Here is an 18218-nt window from a genome sequence, read left to right as displayed (position 1 = left end):
ATATCAGAGCCACAGAGTCTTACAGCATGGAGACAGCCCAACTCAACCATACAGTATCACAGTAGCGTAGTAGTTAGCGCACCGCTTTACAATACAGGTGATCCAAGTTCAATTCCTGCGGCTGCCTGTAAGGAGTTTGCACATTCTCCCTGTGACCGTGTGGGTTTCCTCCCACAGTCCAAACACGTACCAGTTGGTAGGTTAATTGGTCTTTTGTGAATTGTCCCATGATTAGGCTAGGTTTAAGTTGGAGGTTGCTGGGCAGTGTGGATCAAAGGGCTGGAATGGCCTATTCCATGCTGTATCTCAATGAATGAATAAAAGAATGAATATTGACTAGGTTTCCCCAGGGAGCTAGACCTGTCTACCTGCATGACATCACAAGACATAGGAACAAAATTAGGCCTTTCAACCCATCGAGTCCATCATGGCTGCTTTATTATCCCTCTCAACCCCATTCTCCTGCCATCTCCCTGTAACCTTTGACACTCTGACTAATCAAGAACCTATCAACCTCCACTTTAAATATACCCATTGTCTTGGTCTCCACAGCTGTCTGAGGCAAGTGTAGGCCCAGAGTCATTGAACGATCTTCTTACGTTAACCCTAATATTCCTCGGATCATTCCATCTACTGGTAGGTATTTATCTAGTTTAAAAACTTAAATATTGGAAGCTAAATTTAGATTTGACCAGTGAATAAACGAAGGGAGGTTATATAAAAGTGTGATTGTAAATGAGGTCAGAAATACTAATTCAAATGAAGGATATTCTCTGTTGTATGTAGGTTCAGACAAAAAAATTGTCATCCCAGTAGGAAGACAGGGAACAGGAATTCCAGCTACGGAATTAATATAACCAAATCTCTCACTGTCAATATTCTGGGGCACCATCGACCACAAACTGGTGAAGCCATATAAGTTTCATGGCTATAATAGCATGTCAGAAGCTGAGTATCCTCCCATCTGGAAACTCCATAGTCTTTCAATCATCTACAAGATTCCAATTCAGGAGAATGGTTGAATACTGTCGTTGTGGCTATCCCTCGAGGTCGAGGATGATGGTCTTCATTCCGTTGATCTATCACAGAGCGAAGACGCCTGTGCGTGTATTTGTTTAACGTGTACTTGATGTTGCACTCCAAGAAGCACACGATACTTCACAAATCAACCAACTGATTCCAATGGCATGGAAACCACGACGATTGGAGCTGATGGATTTGTCGCAGCCTTCATCTGCCTTCACAGCCGCTGAGTTCGAAGTAACTTCGTCCGCCTGTTCCACCGATGAGGTCTTGGTTGGATTGTTCTTTGTCAGGAACCTCACCCTCGACCTTACCGCCATGGGTGACCCTACCAGGAGCATAGCTCCAGACGGCATCGCTCTCGGGATCTCAGGACCACACTATTTTCTCCACCACGACAAAGTGACAATCCACGGAGAAGGTTAAATATCTCTGCTTGCCTGGATGAGTGCAATTCCAACAGGAGGCTCAGTGCCATCTGGACAAAGTAACAAAGAAACCCCATCCTTCACATTATGCATTGATTCCTCCAGCGCAAGTACAGGGTGGCCGCAGTGAGTACCGTCTGTATAGGGTGCACAGACCCATCTGCACTGTGTACTGCAGTTTGACATCTGCCCTATTGAGACAGCATCTCTGAAACCCATGACTTCTTCCACAGTGAAGGGTACTCATGCACCTTTAACACTAAATTCTGAAAGTTGTTCCTGTCAGTCAAGAAAGCCAAGAAATCAGATGCATAAACTTGTTGCATCAAGGTCAATACTATTAAAAGAAGTTTACCCAAGTTATGAGATTACTTAATGAGGGCTATTAATTGAACTAGTTATGTTCCCACAAACCATTGATGTGGTTGTAGTGGGTCCAGTTGAAAACAAGGCCTGCCAGCTCTTCACATGTCAGTGCCAAAAATAACCTGTCATCACTCACAATAATATAGCTCCTAATAAATAGCTTATGATTTAACTCATAATAAATTAGAAACAGCTGCTGGAACATCAGTTGATGAGGTATGAGGTCCTTCGCTCTAAAGGATTTATTAATCCATTTGCTTACTCCACTATCAACAAATAAGTAAACACAAGAGTGCTGGTTTCCCTCATTCATAATGCCATAGCTCAAAATTAAGCAAAGTACCTAATGATTTAAAAAAAACACAATTAATTACTTTGAAATGTGTTAAATAAAGATTGAAGATTTAAAGATTAGCTTTATTTGTCATATTTATATTAAAAATGCATTAACAAGCATAATTTACATCAATGACCAACACAGTACAAGGATATATTGGGGCAACCTGCAAGTGTCACCATGTTTCCGTTGCCAACACAGCATTCCCACAACTTACTAATCTTAACCTATACATCTTTGGACTGTGGGAGGAAACTGGAGCACCTGGAGGAAATGCACACAGTCACAAGAAGAACATACAAACTCCTTACAGACAGCCGTGGGAATTGAACCCCGATCTTCTGGCTGTAAAGCATGATGCTAACCACTAAACCGCTGTGCTACCACACTATTTTGCAGCCCGTTCACTACACAAATCCTCCACCCCACATTATACCATAACCAATATTTCAACTAATATTCAGTGGCTGACTGATCTTATTTCTACATCATGATCTGCTGAGCCAAGATAATTTCTCAACACGGTAATAACTCAAAGTTCAATGTTCTGACCCCCCCAATATTCCTTCCTACTCTGGCATTGGGTCAATCAACTGAGTGATGAGAATTACTGAAAATAATTATAAATTTAAATATAATTTATTTCAAAACTGCACAGAAGTGGCAAGATTCAAACTGGTCACAAATTCAAATCCAGCAGGTGCTCAGAGAGAGCATAAACAATTCTTACACAACAAGCACGACAGCATCTTTTCCACCTCAGGTGACTAAATAAGTTCAGGAAACCCCAAATCCTCAAGACCTTCTACAGGGGCAACATTGAGAGCATCCTGACTGGCTGTATCACCGTCTGGTACAGGAACTGCACCAACCTTGATTGCTGGCCACTGCACAGAGTGGTATGGACAGCCTAGCACATCTGTGCATATGAACTTCCCTCCATTGAGGACATTTACAGCAGCAGACACATAAAGAAGGCCTGGAAGATCATCAGGGACACCAGTCACCCCAACCAGAAACTGCTTCAGCAGCTTCCGTCTGGTAAATGGTGACGCAGCATTAAAGCCAGGACCAACAGGCTATGGGACAGCATCTTTCTACAAGCCATTAGACTTATAAAGTCACATGGCTATACATTGCGATGGAGTCGTATCGTAAAACTTTTTACTCTCTTGCATTGTGGGATGAATGTAAGATTTAAATAAATTCAAAATTTTAATAAATTCCATTGTAATAAAATAAAATGGCATTCACAAATGCCAGCCCTGAAGAAGGGTCTTGGCCCAAAATGTCAACTGTTTATTCATTTCAGAATCAAGTTTATTATCACCAGCATGTGATGTGAAATTTGTTAACTTAGCAGCAGCAGTTCAATGCAACACACAATCTAGCAGAGAAAAAAATATAAAATAAAACATAATAATAATAAACAAGTAAATCAATTACCTATATTGAATAGACTAAAAATAACGTGCAAAAATGGAAATATTTCCATGGATGCTGCCTGACGTGCTGAGTTCCTCCAACATTTCATGTGTGTTGCCAGGGCATTTACAAATCTAACCTACAATCTCTTTGGGCCAGGCATGTTTTGTCAAATTGTGAAGTGAGCAAGAGAACAATCCACAGATAACTCTGAACTGTTCTGCTTTTAACCTCCAGTAATATTTTGGACTCAGTCTCTCAAGCACAAAACCTGGTTTATTCACACATCACCGGCTCAGTTCTACTCCAGGAGTTGAGCTGATGGCCAATGTACAACGTTAGAGATAGCGGTACGGATTTTAATTTCAATCTCATTGAATAGGAATTCTGCACAATAGTGACATTTATGCAGCATCTAGAAAGGCACAGAGAGGAGATATAGAGACCATATACAGGAAAGTTTGGATTGGCATCCTGGTCATCGGTGATATAGCTGTTCATGTGCTGTACTGTTCTATGTTCTGTGTGGCATGGTAGTGTAGTGGTTAGCACACTTTACAGTAAAGTGACCATGGTTATAATTCCCACCATTGCCTGTAAGGAGTCTGCACTTTCACCCTGGGTTTCCTCCCACAGTCCAAAGTGCTACCGGTTGGTAGGTTAATTAGTCCAGTGATTAGGCTGGGATTAAATTGGGAGGGGGCTGCTGGTCACTGTGGCTCGAATGGCCAGAAGGGCCTATTCCGTGCTGAATTTCCATAAATAAATACACACTCCTCAAACAGATTCTAGACTCCGTAATTTACTGTAAATACATGGTGATACCTCCCACCACTAACAGGAAAACCAACAACATCCCCCTGTCATATTAAAGCACATGCACCAGAAAACCATGTGGTTAAAGGCAAAGAGGCACCCAAAGCAGCATTACAGGTCTCAGCAGAAACTAACACACTGCTGCGATGGAGAGGCTGAGATTGGGAAGTTTAACAGCAACAAGTCTCACCAAATAAATGCCACTTTATCCTTGACCATTCCACCTTATGATCTCAAGAGAATGTAGTGAGTTATTTTCTAAAAAAAACCCCTGAAAACTGAGACCTCATCCGTTTATCCCTGTGATTCAAAGAACATTTGGACTTTTTGTTTCCTAATGTTGTGACTAACAAACTTGTCACTTCCAATATCACACAAAAAAAATTATTAAATGGTGTGATATTTTAATTGCATTTAGGCTTAAATGGGGCTGGCATTGTTAAGAATACAGCATCTTGTTGTGCATTAATTAGGTATTTCATTTCCTTGAATATACAACAATAATTTACATGTATATAGCACTTTTAGCTGAGAAAATTGTCTCAGGATGCTTCTACAACCAACAAACTCACTTTCAAGAACCCTTTACAACATGTTCTCAGTAGCTTTTTCCTCGCACAGATTGTCTTCTTCTGCACAGTGGTTGCTTGTGTGTCCTTGTCAATGTAGAGATTTTTTTGCCTATCTTATTGTATTTCTTTACTTTCCTGTAAATGCCTACTGGAAAATGAATCTCAAGGTGGTATAAGCTAACATATATATAACCATATAACAATTACAGCATGGAAACAGACCATCTCGGCCCTTCTAGTCCGTGCCGAACGCTTACTTTCACCTAGTCCCACCTACCTGCACTCAGCCCATAACTCTCCATTCCTTTCCTGTCCATATACCTATCCAATTTTTTTTTTAATGACAAAATCGAACCTGCCTCTACCACTTCTACTGGAAGCTCGTTCCACACAGCTACCACTCTCTGAGTAAAGAAGTTCCCCCTCGTGTTACCCCTAAACTTTTGCCCCTTAACTCCAAACTCATGTCCTCTTGTTTGAATCTCCCCTACTCTCAATGGAAAAAGCCTATCCACGTCAACTCTATCTATCCCCCTCATAATTTTAAATACCTCTATCAAGTCCCCTCCCCTGAACCTTCTACACTCCAAAGAATAAAGACCTAACTTGTTCAACCTTTATCTGTAACTTAGGTGCTGAAACCCAGGTAACATTCTAGTAAATCTCCTCTGTACTCTCTCTATTTTGTTGACACCTTTCCTATAATTTGGTGATCAGAACTGTACACAATACTCCAAATTTGGCCTCACCAATGCCTTGTACAATTTTAACATTACATCCCAACTCCTATACTCAATGCTCTGATTTATAAAGGCCAGCATACCAAAAGCTTTCTTCACCACCCTATCCACATGAGATTCCACCCTCAGGGAACTATGCAACATTATTCCTAGATCACTCTGTTCTACTGCATTCCTCAGTGCCCTACCATTTACCATGTATGTCCTATTTTGATTAGTCCTACCAAAATGTAGCACCTCACACTTATCAGCATTAAACTCCATCTGCCATCTCTCAGCCCACTCTTCTAACTGGCCTAAATCTCTCTGCAAGTTTTGAAAACCTATTTCATTATCCACAATGCCACCTATCTTAATATCATCTGCATACTTACTAATCCAATTTACCACCTCATCATCCAGATCATTAATGTATATGACAAACAACATTGGACCCAGTACAGATCCCTGAGGCACACCACTAGTCACCGGCCTCCAACCTGACAAACAGTTATCCACCACTATTCTCTGGCATCTGGCATATATGTACTCGATAATAAACTTTACTTTGACTTTGAAAGCATTACCAAAATTTACAGAAAAGATAGATAAAGGGCAGACTTTAAAGGAACATTTTAAGAGAGAAGAGAAAAATGAAGAGGAAGGTATTGGTTGACTGCGAAGTATGTTGTGATGTTCTCAGGATCTCATACAATTACAAATTCTCTCTTTCTCTCAGATGGTACCCTAGAACTTTTACAGAGGCTTTACCAAACTTTAGCGTGTCCTTCACCACGTATTCCTGCATCTTGGAATTTGCCAGTTTATACTCTTCCATGATGGAGGGCTCTGTCTTTGAAAACAACTGTGTTACAGGAGGACTAAAGGGCATCTTTCACTGGGATGATCTGCCAGTAGCAGCTGATGTTTGTCCCAGATTGGGGTGGCACAGTAGTGCAGCGGTTCGTGCACAGTGTGAGCAGTCTGTAAGGAGTTTGTATGTTCTCCCTGTGACCACATGTGTTTTCTCCAGTTTCTTCCCACATTCCAAAGACGTACATTTAGCGTTAGCAAGTTGTGGACATGCCACGCTGGTGCTGGAAGCGTGTTGACTCTTGCAGGCTGGCCCCAGCACAATCCTCAGACTACGCTGGCCATTGATGCCAAAATGACACATATCGCTCTATGTTTTGATGTACGTGTGATCAATAAAACTAATCTTTCTTTTTATCTTCTTAACAGACAACCCATACAGAATAGAGATCTAACTCAGCTGTGCAAGACGAACTTACACAAAGACCATTGCAAAACCCCAAACCGTTTTGCCGAACGCACACTGCAGAAAGAGAATTCAGTGTATGTTTCAATGTACATGTGACAAATAGAGCTGGTCCTTAAAATAACTCGCATGGTGCGGTGTGGGAGATGGAGATTTGAGGATGTGGCACATTAGTGAATATATTCTCTGTAGCCACTTTACTGGGTACAGCTGTACACTTGCTTATTAACATCTATTTATTTATTGAGGAATAGACCCTTCCGGGCCTTTAAGCCATGCCACGTAGCAATCCCCCAATTTAACCCTAGCCTAATCACAGGACAATTTACAATGACCAATTAACCGACCAAATGGTACATCTTTAGTTTGTGGGAGGAAATGGCAGCACCCAGAGGAAACCCTGGCAGTCACAGGTAGAACATACAAACTCATTCCAGGCAGCGGGGGGAGCTGAACCCCGGTCACCTCTATTGTAAAGTATTGCAGTAACTGCTACCATGCAAATATCTAATCAGCCAATCTTGTGGCAGCAGCTCAATGCAGAAAAACATGGTCAAGATGTTTTGTTGATGTTCAGACGAACCGTCAGAATGGGGAAGAAATATGATCTAATTGACTTTGACCGTGGAATGATGGTTGATGCCAAACAGGGTGGTTTGAGCATCTCAGAAATTGCTGATCTCCGGGGATTTTTACACCCGACAGTATCTAGAGTTTACAGAAAACGCCTTATTAATGAGAGAGGTCAGGGGAGAAAGGTCAGACTGGTTCAAGCAGACAGGAAGGTGACAGTAACACAAAGAACGACACGTTACAACAGTGGTGTGGTGAAACGCACCTCTGAACAGCAACACACCGAACCTTGAAGTGGATGTGCTGCAGCAACAGAGAACCACCAATGTCCACTCGACGGCCAATATTAGGTACAAGAAATACTCAATAAAGTGGCCACCGACAGCAGCTTCTGTCACTCTAATAAATGGTGGCAATCTGCAGCAAACACAGAAGCAGCAAAAACCTCTGTTCAAAATCTTAAAATAAAAAACATATTTTAACAATAATAGCTCTTCCCTTGAGTCTGGTCTCGATGAAATGACAACGGAAAGATCATAAACATCTGTTTTCTGAGTGGAGTTGATCCAGCATGGCCAAAGGAACTGTGTGCGTACAGCCTTCCAATACTTATATATAGGCTCCCTGGACTGTTGAGATTAAAATAAACATAAAACGCACAAGGCGGCAGAGAAAGCCCCTCTCCCACAGGCTTCAGACACATTGATTGCAGACAGTGAGCATCTAAGAGCACGGATGAGGTAACTAAACACTGCCTTTGTAAGATGCTCCCGGTTCACTGGAGGATAACCAGACCGATGCCTGCATCTCCTACCAAGCTAACATCCCCAGCATCGAGGCTCGAATGACATCAGCTCTGATGGGCAGGCCGCGTCATCTGCATATGCCCGAAAGAGCCTCTCTGTTCCAGGGTCTGTCACAGCTCATGGTCACCACAGGACAGAGGAAAGGTTTTTTTCTTGGAATGTTCTCGAAGTCTTTTTGGGGGAAAACAAATGCAGCATGTAACATCATCATTCTGACAGGATGCTTCAGCAATTGTACTGCATCGAGCTGCAAGGCATCGCAGAGAGTTATGGACACAGCTGAACAAATCACAGAAGCCAGCCTTCCCTCTGTGGACTTTGTCTATACTTCTTACCTCAGTAAAGCAGCTGGCAGAATCAAACCTCCATCCACCCCAGATATTTGCTCTTCTCCCCTCTCCCGTCGGACAGAAGATACGAAAGCCTGAATGCACGTTCTACCAGGCTCACGGACAGCTTCTCTCCCACTGATATCAGACTCTGAACGGACCTTTGGTACAATAAAATGGATTCCACGGCATAATCTGCCTTGCTATGATCTTGTACTTTACCATTTGCCTGTACTGCATTTTCTCAGTAGCTTTTACAAGTTATTCTGCATTGTTGTTGTTTTACCTTATTCTAGCATGACTTCATCTGTATGAACAGTGTTCAAGACAAGCTTTTCTTTGTATCATGGTACATGTGACAATAATGAACCAATACCAAAACCAGCTCGCAAGATTCCCTGCCCCACGACTGTCTGTAATGAAGTTTGTGTGTCCAGGGTTGCAAGCTGAAACTCAAGCCCCTCCATTGACAGCTAAAGAGAGCCAAGGCCAAAATTGATGGAAGGAACATGCTGCTTCCCACAATGCCTCACTGGGAGACTGTAGATCTCCAATGACCATGTCCGCCTCCTCAGAAACCATTGACATGTGGTGGGAGCAAATCGTTTCCGATTCTGTGGGACTGTCTCAGAGGGAAAAAAAACTCTTTAGGCTAATGAAATACTGTCACTAGAAAGGCTCAAAGCTCAAAGTAAAACTTATTATCAGAGTACATACATGTCACCACATACAACCCTGAGATTCTTCTCCTGTGTGCATACTTAGCAAATCTATAGAACAATAACCGTAAACTGTAAACATCAGCAACTGTAAACAAACTGTGCAAATTCAGATAATAAATAAATAGCAATAAATAACAAGCATGAAATAACAAGATAAAAGAGTCCTTAAATGAGTGTGGTTATCCCTTTTTGTTCAAGAGCCTGATGGTTCAGGGGTAGTAACTGTTCTTGAACCTGTTGGTGTGAGTCCTGAGGCTCTTGAACCTTCTACCTGGTGGAAGCAGCAGGAAAAGAGTGAGGCCTGGGTGGTGAGGATTCTTGATGATGGATGCTGCTTTTCTACGGCAACATTTCACGTAGATGTGCTCCATGGTTCAGAGAGCTTTACTGGTGATGTACTGGGCTGAATCCACTACTCTTTGTAGGATTTTCCACTCAAAAGCATTGGTGTGCCCATACCAGGCCGTAATGCAGCCAGTCAGCACACTTGTCTGAATCTCCGTAGACTCCTGAGAAAGTAGAGGTGCTGTCATGCTTTCTTCGTAATTCTATTTATACGAAGGATTCAGGACAGGTCCTCTGAGATGGTGACACTGAGGAATTTAAAGTTAGTGACCCTCTCCACCTCTGATCTTCTGATGGTTACTGGCTCATGGACCTCTGGTTTACTGCTCCTGATGTCTACAATCAGTTCCCTGGTCTTACTGACATTGATGAAGAGATGGCCATTATTACACCCTCAGCCAAGTTTTCAGTCTCCCTCCTGTATGCTGACTCATCACCACCTTTGATACAGCCCACAACAGTGGTGTCATCAGCAAACTTATATATGTTGTTGGAGCTGTGCTTAGCCACGCAGTAATAGGTGTAAAGTGAGTAGAGCAGGGGGCTAAATACACACCCTTGCGGTGCTCCTGTGCTGATGGAGATTGTGGAGGAAATGTTTCTGCCGATCTGAACTGACTGGGGTCTGCAAGTGAGGAAATCCAGGATCCAATTGTACAAAGGAGTATTAAGACCCAGGACTTGGAGTTTATTGATTGGTTTTGAGGAGATGATGGTGTTAAATGCCCAGCTGTAACCAATAAAATGCATCCTGATGTATACATCTTTGCTGTTCAGATGATCCAGGGTTGTGTGAAGAACCAACGAGATGGCGTCTGCTGTAGACTTGTTGCTTTGGTCTGAGAATTGGAGCAGATTTAACTCACCACTCAGACATGAGCTGATATGCTTCAAACAGCAGCCTCTCAAAACACTTCATCACTGTAGGTGTACGTACCACTGGGCGATAGTCAATTTGGACAGGTTACCATGCTCTTCTTGGGCACTGGTATGATTGAAGCCTGCTTGAAGCAGATGAGTACCACAGAGTGCCGGAGTGAGAGGTTAAAATACCCGTGAATACACCGGGCACAGGTCTTCAGTACTCAGCCAGGTACTCCATCCGGACTAGATGCTTTCCTTGGATTCACTCTCTCGAAGGCAGCCCACACGTCATCATCAGATACCGTGACCAAAGGATCATCAGGAGACGTGGGGGTGCGTGATGGTTCCTCCCCGTTCTGGTGATCAAAGCGAGCACAGAAGACATTGAGCTCATCAGGAAACAAGGCGCTTCTGTCCCCTGTGTCGCAAGACTGAGCTTTGTAGCTGTGAGGGAAATTGTCACCAGTCAGAAACAAAATCAGCTCACCCTGAGAGTGATATCTTTTATTCTGTGCAGCCTGAAATGTTCCTCAGTTCAGAGTTAATGTTTTTCTTCAGATAGAAGCTTTTAAATAATTACTAAGGTCTGTTACATGTGCAGTATTACTTGGTTGGTGCCTCAGCAGAATATTTAGATTTAAAAGAGACATAAACACTTGTGGAGTTAGTGTAAAATTGTTACTGTTCATGTATTTTAATTTTCCTATGCTGCTCATAATTTTATATAATCACCTATAGGTGTATAATTTTTCAGTATATTTTCAGTAATTGTAGTACAGTTGTTTCTGTATTTTTCTAGAAGTTTCTCTGCAGCCTGTGTCATGTTACTGAAGCTGACTACTTCACAGGTTACCTCTCATCACTGCAATATGATTTCTCTCTCTAGTGAGCAACATTTTGGTATAAAACAACTACAACTTCAGAGGTTTTTTCTTTTCCTCATTCTCCTTCATTTTATCTCTCCCTTACAGTACAGTGAGGTGGTTACTATCAATTTTTATTGTTGCGAACACCAAATAAAATGGCTATAATTACAAGATTTACTCCTCATTCTTGACTTCCAAAGAACCCCTGGGTCAGTATCACTGCATCAAACATGCTGGACATGGGAAAGCGAACGGTAGGGCCTGTAGCATGTTCAGCCTTCCATAAGAGCATTACCTGCCTTAACTTTAACTTACTATAGTGACAGATTTGCTCTGAGTAATCACTCTCATGTATTGACTGGCTGCATCACAGCCTGGTATGGGAACACCAATGCCTTTGAAAAGAAAATCTAACAAAAGGTAGTGGATTCGGCCTAGTATATCACAGGTAAAGGCCTCCCAACCACTGAGCACATCTACATGAAACACTGCTGTAGGAAAGCAGCATCTATCCTCAGATTCCTCACCACCCCCGGGCCATGCTCTTTTCTCATTGTTGCCATCAGGCAGAAGGTATAATGGCCTCAAGACTCACATCAGCAGGTTCAGGAACAGTAAACACCCCTCAACCATCAGGCTCCTGAACAAAATGGTATAACTACCCTCACTTGCCCATCCATTGAGATATTTCCACAACCAATGATCTCACTTTAAGGACTCTTTATCTTGTCTTTTCATGTTCTTGTTATTTATTGCTGTCTATTTATATTTGCATTTGCACAGTTTGTTATCAACTGATTGATCTTTCATTGATCCTGTTACAGTTACCATTGTATAGATTTGCTGAGTATTCTCACAGGAAAATGAATTTCAGGGTTGTATATGGTAACGTACATGTACTTCGATAATAAAATTTACTTTGAACTTCCAATATAACTCGGAGTCCTGCCATGTGCAGAAGTTCGCTGATGACACGGCCATAGTGGGGTGTGTCAGGAATGGACAGGAGGAGGAGTATAGGAAACTGATACAGGACTTTGTGATATGGTGCAACTCAAACTACCTGCGTCTCAATATCACCAAGACCAAGGAGATGGTGGTGGACTTTAGGAGATCTAGGCCTCATATGGAGCCAGTGATCATTAATGGAGAATGTGTGGAGCAGGTTAAGACCTACAAGTATCTGGGAGTACAGTTAGACGAGAAGCTAGACTGGACTGCCAACACAGATGCCTTGTGCAGGAAGGCACAGAGTCGACTGTACTTCCTAAGAAGGTTGGCGTCATTCAATGTCTGTAGTGAGATGCTGAAGATGTTCTATAGGTCAGTTGTGGAGAGCGCCCTCTTCTTTGTGGTGGCGTGTTGGGGAGGAAGCATTAAGAAGAGGGACGCCTCACGTCTTAATAAGCTGGTAAGGAAGGCGGGCTCTGTCGTGGGCAAAGTACTGGAGAGTTTAACATTGGTAGCTGAGCGAAGGGCGCTGAGTAGGCTACGGTCAATTATGGAAAACTCTGAACATCCTCTACATAGCACCATCCAGAGACAGAGAAGCAGTTTCAGCGACAGGTTACTATCGATACAATGCTCCTCAGACAGGATGAAGAGGTCAATACTCCCCAATGCCATTAGGCTTTACAATTCTACCGCCAGGACTTAAGAACTTTTTAAAAGCTATTATTAATGCTTTTTGAGATAGTGATTTAGATGCATATCATATTTTTTACTGAGTTAAGTATTGTATGTAATTAGTTTTGCTACAACAAGTGTATGGGACATTGGAAAAAAGTTGAATTTCCCCATGGGGATGAATAAAGTATCTATCTATCTATCTATCTATAGATCTGACCACCAGATAAATCTACGTATGCTTTCTGTTTCAACTACTCCAGATTAAATAGCAAGTTTCACATTCCAAACAAAAGGCGAACATTAAAATCAAACATAAATGCTGGAGACCTGAAATAACTGAAAATACTGAAAACACTTGGCAGGTCTCGCAGCATTTATTCTGAGTTCTGCTGAAGGGTCTGGGCCCAAAACTTCAGCTGATTACTCTTTTCCATACATAGTGCCTGGCCTGCTGAGCTCCTCCAGTTTTATACGTGTGTTGCCTGAATTTCCCGCATCTGCAGATTTTCTCTAGTTCGTGTCTCGCAGCATTTATTGCAGATTTCTGACCTGAGATTTTAACCCGTTTCTCTTCCTGCAGATATCGCATGACCTGCAAGTGTTTAAAGCATTGTCTGTTTTTGATCTACATTCTAATTACTCCGAGACTTTTTCATCTCTGAAACAGTATTCAAGATCGTAGATTTGTTTGATTGCAAATGAAAGGATCCAATAAAACAGATGATATGGAATGTACTTTGATTACGTACTCAATATTGCAAATGAGAAAATGATGATATAATTCAGCACATCATGAATAAAATGTGGCTGACATTGAGAGAACAGCAAGGTTTAACATTGTACAGAGAGAGCAAATTGAACATTGGGATATATTCCAACTCCATTTCTCATTAAATGCAAAACAGTACTTTCACACATGCTTTCCTTCATAATTGACACACAAGTCTCCCTCACAAACACCAAGAATGTGAGAACAATCCATTGTCAACACCTCAGAGTCAAACTGTACACCAGAACTAAAGTGTAAATTACTCTTTCAGGGAAGTTAACAGTTGTACTATTAGCTCCACTTTAGTTCCTACCATTAAAACTAAGGGAACTCAACATAGAAAATCAGATAAATTAACTTCCCATCACTTGGCTCTTCGGTTTGTTTTTTTTTGTTTTTACATAGTCATATTAAACCTTAAAAATACGAGGGGTGATTGATAAGTTCATGGCCTAAGGTGGACGGAGTCAATTTTAGAAAACCTAGCACATTTATTTTTCAACATAGTCCCCTCCTACATTTACGCATTTAGTCTAGCGGTCGTGTAGCATACGAATCTTGGACCTCCAGAAAGTGTCCACAGCAGGGGTGATTGATAAGTTTGTGGCCTAAGGTAGAAGGAGATGAGTTATTAACTTCAAACTTCCTGCAAAAGCACTCAAAGAGCTGAACTACATGTACATATAACGAGAGCTGTATAACTCATCTCCTTCTACCTTCGGTCATGAACTTATCAATCACCCATCTGTGGACACTTTCTGGAGGTCCAAGATCCGTATGCTCCACGACCGCTGGACTAAGTGTGTAAGTGTAGGAGGGGACTATGTTGAAAAATAAATGTGCTAGGTTTTCTAAAATTGACTCCTTCTACCTTAGGCCACTAACTTATCAATCACCCCTCGTATATTATCCTAATATTCAACCGTTGTGTAATTAAGATCTGGAATTGGAAATGTTTGAACTGTATTATTAGTTACACCAGTTCTTAGAGTCATAGAGAAGTACAGTTCAGAAACAGGCCCCATCTCGTCCATGCCAAAAACCATTTAAACTACCTACTCCCAACGACCTGCACCTGGGCCCATCACCCTCCATATCCCTACTATCAATGTACCTATCCAAACTTCTCTTAAACAAGCTCTTACCTGGCACCTGTCACATCAACACCAACCATCAATTGTCCGTTCAGCATTAGCACTTCGTCTCGAATTTTAATCTTCTCGCACCTTGCAGCAGGACTGTGCTTTTCCACTTCTGTAACCCAGATGTATCCGACATCCAACATAGGCCCTTTGCTATCTTTCTTTTTCTTCCTACTCTTTTTACTGTTGCGGTCACTTGGAGAATCCAAATAGATTGGGACATTCCCAAAGCGCACTCCAAGATCATTCTTGTCTCCTTCTGCTCTGATCAAGTAAGCGACACAAATTTCAAAATTGTCTCGTTCCTTTTGATGTGGTTGTCTGACACCTGCTTCCACTCCAAAATTCAGGTGAATGTATTCACAAAGCATCTGAATAGCTGACTGGCACATTTGAAGTCCAGGCGTTTCTTGTTCTTCCTTCAGTCTGATGTCCAGCCAGTGTTCTAGGAGAGGGAGAAAGAGCTTGGCACTTTCTGAAGTTATTGGCATTGTGGGGCCAGCCAGTATCCCCACATTATCCAAATTTCTAGCCGCTGGAAAACATATTAATATTTGTCAGGTTATCAATCTTCAGGGAACTGTGGTTGTTCTCATTTGGGAACTTAAATCAGCTTAGACTCAAAACGGCATCGAAGAATAACAAGAAATCTTCAGTGCTGGGAAAGAATCTTCGGCAAAATGAACAAAATGAATTTGTGGGGAGAGACAGCTCACAACCAGGAAATGACAATGGCAGAGTACGAATTGAAATGCCGCCGAAGAATTTTTACTTGCATCTTAAAAAAAGAGAAAAACACAATTCAAGTATCAGCTCAAACCACAGTAAGTCAGTTCAAGAATTATTTGATGGAAGTTTCAATTATATTCAAGTAATACTTGTCAATCTTATTTGAATGCAGTCAATTTTCTTCAGACAACAGAGTAATTCATGGTGTTAGGGAGCACAAAAAGATGGGGGAGGGAAGAGGCAGAGAAAGGATGGGGGTGAAGGAGGGGGGAGAGAGAGAGGTGGGGAGGGGGAGTGTAGAAAGAAGGGGTGAGAGAGGGTAGAAAGAGGGTGTAGGAGTGTGTAGGAGGGGGAGGGGAAGCAAGGGGGAAGAGAGTGAAGAGGGGGAAGGGGGAGGGGAAGAGAGTGGAGAAGAGGGGGAAGGGGAGGGGTAAGGGGTGGGGGAGAGGGTATGGGGTAGAGAGGGGGAGAGAGGGGATGGGGGAGTTGGGGAAAGGGGAGAGAGTGGGAGGGGAGAGAGTGGGAGGGGGAGAGAAGGGGTGAGAGGGGGAGAGGAGGCAGAGAGGGGGTAGAAAGGGGGAAAGGGAGGAGAGGCAGAGGGGATGGGGAGGAGGAAGGTTGGGGAATAGAGAGTGGGGGGAGAGAGAGAGAGAGATAAAAAGAGATAAAGAGAGCCGTATCCTGAGTACAGAATTTGATAGGAAACATTGATAATAAACAAGTCCTTATCCTAATTCTATTGCACCTGTAATGATATCACAATGCCCCCAGCCTTGTAGTGATGTTACAGGACAGGATCAAGAGTTGAAATCACCAGGATATTCTTGCGGCAACAAAGATCACCATCAATTAGAGGGGGAGAGAGCTTTGTGATGCTTACAGTACATGGGTCGTATCCATTTGAAGTGACATGTTGTTGAAATTAACCACAGTTCACACAGACTTCAGTTGATTATACCGAGCTCACAGTGGATGTCATCTTGTGTATGTAGAAATGCCGTGTTCAACATTAGATAAGTCGGCAAACAGACAGGGAACATAATCAGCCACTTCGAGATAGTTGAGACAAAAAGCTGAGATAAAAGGAATTCACATCAACACCTTGACAGGTACATCAAAATGCTAAGCTTGGACATGCTGATAAGACATGGATAAAATGTTATGAATATACTGTAAACTAGCATGAGATGTACTATTCAGCTGAAAACAGCCAGTGTCAAGGAGCAGACAAGATATGAATTCAACGGGCATTTCCAGCACAATAATTAAGGCTGAAGCAGCATTGTAACATGGAAGTATCAAGATGATACATGGTGGCAAATGCGAGTTAGATTGCAACACTCTCAAGAGAAGTTTGGATAAATAAATGGATGGGAGGGGTATAGAGAACTATGGTCCAAATGCAGGTCGATGAGACTAGGCAGAACAAAAGTTCAGGACAGATGAGATGGGCCGACAGGCCTGTTTCTGTGTTGTAACTCTGAAAAAATGATGAATGTACTATAACATAAATATATATGCAGTCACTAAATTACTTCAACTATCGTTAGCGTATGGAAACATGTTTAACTATGGTTAAGTGCCAATAATTTTAATTGGAGAGAGATAATGAGATCTCAGTAATTTTGCGAGGGTTAATGGTTGAGTGTTAGCAAAGTCACAATAAGATACGGAATTGTAAAATAAAGGTGTAATTCAGTTACTATTTAGTTTCTTTTAATATGAATTGTTCAAGAGATCTGATACTATCAATATAACCACAGCAGCACAAATATCCAAGGTAATTTGGAATATTATATTTTAAAAGAATTCACGGGGCTATTTATACCAAATAGTCCTGTGAATATAGAAACATCCATTACCTGCAGAACATTTAGGGAATGCATTTAGTAAAGCCAAAAGGATAGAAAAAGTATTTTATATTATTTCATTTCATAGTAACTAGCTCAAAAATGCAAAAGACATATATCCTGTGTGCAAACCTCAAAAGTTGGATTGCATTATATCCCCGTATCACATGTAACAAGTTATCATCTCTATGAAAAAAATGTGTCTGCCTTGGCTTCATTTCTGTCCAGAGTCAGAAAAATGAGTATCAAAATCCAAGTAACACTTTAAAGCAGTATTTTTATGTGAATCACCAACAGTACAGTTTATAACGAAGGGCATGTGAATTATTATGAATCTTTAGGATACGGCTGTGGAAGCAATATTTATTGCAGTGATTTAGTTTGAGAATGAATTGGTTTGCATTTTATTACAGGAAAAATGCTGACAACATACAGCTGACTAATTAGTGGAGAAGAACCCATGGTACAAATGGGACAGTGAGGAGAAAACTGCTCATTTCCTACAGCAAGTCTTATTTTAATCACTGTCTGGGAACAATTGATGGATTCAGTTCTGAAAATCTTTTTCATTTGGTTTACCATGAAAAAAATACCGTTGCCTTAATGTGGGAACACAAACAAACAAACCT

General features: G+C 41.7%; 1 protein-coding gene across 1 annotated transcript in view; it reads right to left on the bottom strand.

Moving 5' to 3' along the window:
• Nucleotides 1-18218, bottom strand: part of pdzd2 (PDZ domain containing 2) — a 457654-nt gene that overhangs the window by 312328 nt on the left and 127108 nt on the right. Inside the window, exon 3 of the mRNA XM_073064257.1 lies at nucleotides 15014-15788. Coding sequence (XP_072920358.1) covers nucleotides 15014-15501 — 488 coding nt within the window. The 5' untranslated portion in view covers nucleotides 15502-15788. The remainder of the gene's footprint in view (nucleotides 1-15013; nucleotides 15789-18218) is intronic.

This window comes from Hemitrygon akajei, chromosome 13 (genome assembly GCF_048418815.1).
Source record: "Hemitrygon akajei chromosome 13, sHemAka1.3, whole genome shotgun sequence".
Lineage (NCBI taxonomy): Eukaryota > Metazoa > Chordata > Chondrichthyes > Myliobatiformes > Dasyatidae > Hemitrygon > Hemitrygon akajei.
Note: the sequence above shows the minus strand (reverse complement) of the source record. Positions and strands in the feature narration are given on the sequence as shown.